The sequence below is a fragment of the Nicotiana attenuata genome, unplaced genomic scaffold (genome assembly GCF_001879085.1).
Source record: "Nicotiana attenuata strain UT unplaced genomic scaffold, NIATTr2, whole genome shotgun sequence".
Classification (NCBI taxonomy): domain Eukaryota; kingdom Viridiplantae; phylum Streptophyta; class Magnoliopsida; order Solanales; family Solanaceae; genus Nicotiana; species Nicotiana attenuata.
In genome coordinates, this window is record NW_017675688.1 from 37,361 (window position 1) to 39,991 (window position 2,631).

General features: G+C 31.1%; 1 protein-coding gene across 1 annotated transcript; it reads left to right on the forward strand.

Moving 5' to 3' along the window:
- The first annotated feature begins 676 nt into the window (after positions 1-676).
- On the forward strand, positions 677-2,188 carry LOC109220335 (protein TIFY 3B-like). Its single transcript, XM_019384801.1, has 5 exons — positions 677-843; positions 942-1,050; positions 1,190-1,319; positions 1,705-1,762; positions 1,888-2,188. Exons 1-5 carry the CDS (start codon positions 677-679, stop codon positions 1,988-1,990), a joined length of 567 nt encoding a protein of 188 aa, XP_019240346.1. The 3' UTR covers positions 1,991-2,188.
- The last annotated feature ends 443 nt before the right edge of the window (positions 2,189-2,631 follow it).

Sequence of the window (2,631 nt, forward strand, 5' to 3'; positions counted from 1 at the left end):
GTGAGGAGAAATCATGATTAAAAGTAAATTAATTTTTATACGGACAAAAAACCAAGTGGACTATAGTGTATTTTATTTATTCAAATGAATTAAACTTAAATAGATCATATATATAAATAAAGATAAATAGAAAACTTGATTTTAGCATATACTATTATTACTTCTACTAATAATAATAAAAATAATAATAATAATAATAATAATAATAATAATAATAATAATAATAATAATAATCGCATATCTTCTGTCTATTTATGTGAGGAAGAATCTAGACTAACTAGTCGAGATCTATGGCCATATCGTGACAATTTTTTATGTCCAAGAACTAGAAATTTTTTTAACTAATTGTTATTAGTTACCATGTATAATATCTACCAACTTTCCAATTATCTCACGAGGAGGTTCTTGTGAAAAACGAATTCATCGAGATGCCTGCAGACCGGCAATCGGCCATTTTAAGCGTTATTTCCAATCTTTTCTCCAACCCCACACCCTTTATTTTAATCTTGCACAATTTAACTACTTCTATCCATTCTAAAATTATACAATAGGTTTTTGGCACAGACCAATACGTTAATCAATCAGGTATTTAATTTATCTTATTTTTGTCTTAATATACAGTTATATACTGACATAGTTCCAAAAGTTATTGTATTATTTTGCACAGACTGAGAAAATGTATTGCAGCTCCAAAGTGGCAAATAATTTCTTGAAGATTGAAAAGTTTAATAAAAACTTCGATTATCAGAAGCAAATTAATGAAAGCAACTTAAAAGGTATAGGTAACAATGGTAGTCACAGAAGAATGTCTGCTCTAGAGCTGGCAATTTTACCAGGAATCAAGTAAGTGAACATATTTAATCAACAGTTAGTTGAAGGTAATTATCAAATCTAGTAATTGTGTTTGCATTTTAATTCCTTTGATATTTTCTCAAATATAGGCATGATACTCAGCTTCCTGTTTTACAAAGAGAGAAGTCTGAATCAGAACAGTTAACTATATTCTATGCTGGGATTGTACATGTTTATGACAATCTTCCTGTTGAAAAGGTACAAATATAATTAGATATTGCAAAACATGTCGTATGTTTTTTTGAGTTTTCTTTTGACATATCTAATTATTTCTTGTATCTACATTTTCTAAATTTGCAATGGCACATTGACACCGTGCGATATTTTTTTCTTTTAGGCACAGTCTATTATGGATTTTGCACGTGAAAGTTCATTGTTTTCTGGTTCTACTAATGTAAAATTTCCCCCCAAAGAAGCTGAACCAAATCAGAAATCCCAAGTTCCATTTGCGTGCAAGTTCCAAGCAGGTGATCATTCAGCTGGTGATTTTGACATTACTATATGTTATAAGTATTAACTTTCTTTTATACATTTGTTATCTAAAACCGACTGACTGGTCTGACTAATTTGAATTCGAGTCGCGTAAGGCTCATTAAAGAGGAAGCACTTTCTATCGGGAGTTTTTTCAATCTCAGGCCTCGAACATGAGATCTTTGATTAATAGTGGGTAAATTTTATCGGTCCGATCACATTCTGGTTATATGCTATAACTAATGCTGGTAATTAACTGAATAAAGCTAAGAATTTTTTTAAGTGAGCTATCTTAACTCTGTATCTTAAAAATCCAGGCTTTTGTTTTATGGTCATCATCTTGCATATTAACTGAATTTTTTGGTGGATTCTGTTGTTTAGAACTGCCAATTGCCAGAAGGAAATCCCTGAAGAGATTCTTCGAGAAACGCCATAACAGGTGAATTAATTTCCAGCTTTAAAATGCTTAATTAATTTTGTTGATTAATAGTATTAAGTATATGATAGAACCATTCAGTCTTGTATGTTTAAATACTACTAATTAATATAATTCTTAATTTTCAGGATTATAAGTAAACACCCTTATGCCTCTCCTGTTATTACTCAACATGAAGATGAATGTAATGATCAGAGTGGAAATTATAGTTTGAAGGAAAAGAATAGTTAATATACTCTTCCACCAGAAAAGTTGCTCTTTCTATATGAAGCTAAGTAGGGCTAGCTTTTGATGGATTAAGACAATATTTTTCTTTCTTCTTGAACATTATTTACTGTGCCCTTTGTTCTATAGTTCTAACTCCTGGCAATGGACATCTCACTGTGTTCGAAGAACTTTGTCAAGGAAGTAAGCAATTCAGATTCGAGTAGCAATAATGTATGATATAAAGTTTCACAAAATTCTACAGAGTTTAACAAGTTACAGCCCACAATAAGTGGAATTTCTCAACTTGAAAATAAGGCAAACAACTTTACTAGTAATATAAAAAGTTATTTACTATGTCAGTATATATAAGTTAAATCCAATTGTAAATGAACCAAAGCAATAGTTTTGCCCATAATAAAATTACCCTGCTAAGTTTTGGAAAAAATGAATAATTATATATGCAAACACTTAGGGGGTGCAGGGTGGGGTGGGGTAGGGTGGGTAGGGGTGGAGGTGAGGGGTGGGTTGTTGGGGAGCGGAGGAAATAATCGGAGGGGAATGACCACACCTATAGAATTTGTTTTTCCTACACACACTAGGAAAGTTATTTTTCTAGTTTTTAAGGAATTTGTTATCATAAAAAAATTCTGAAACATTTTGATCAA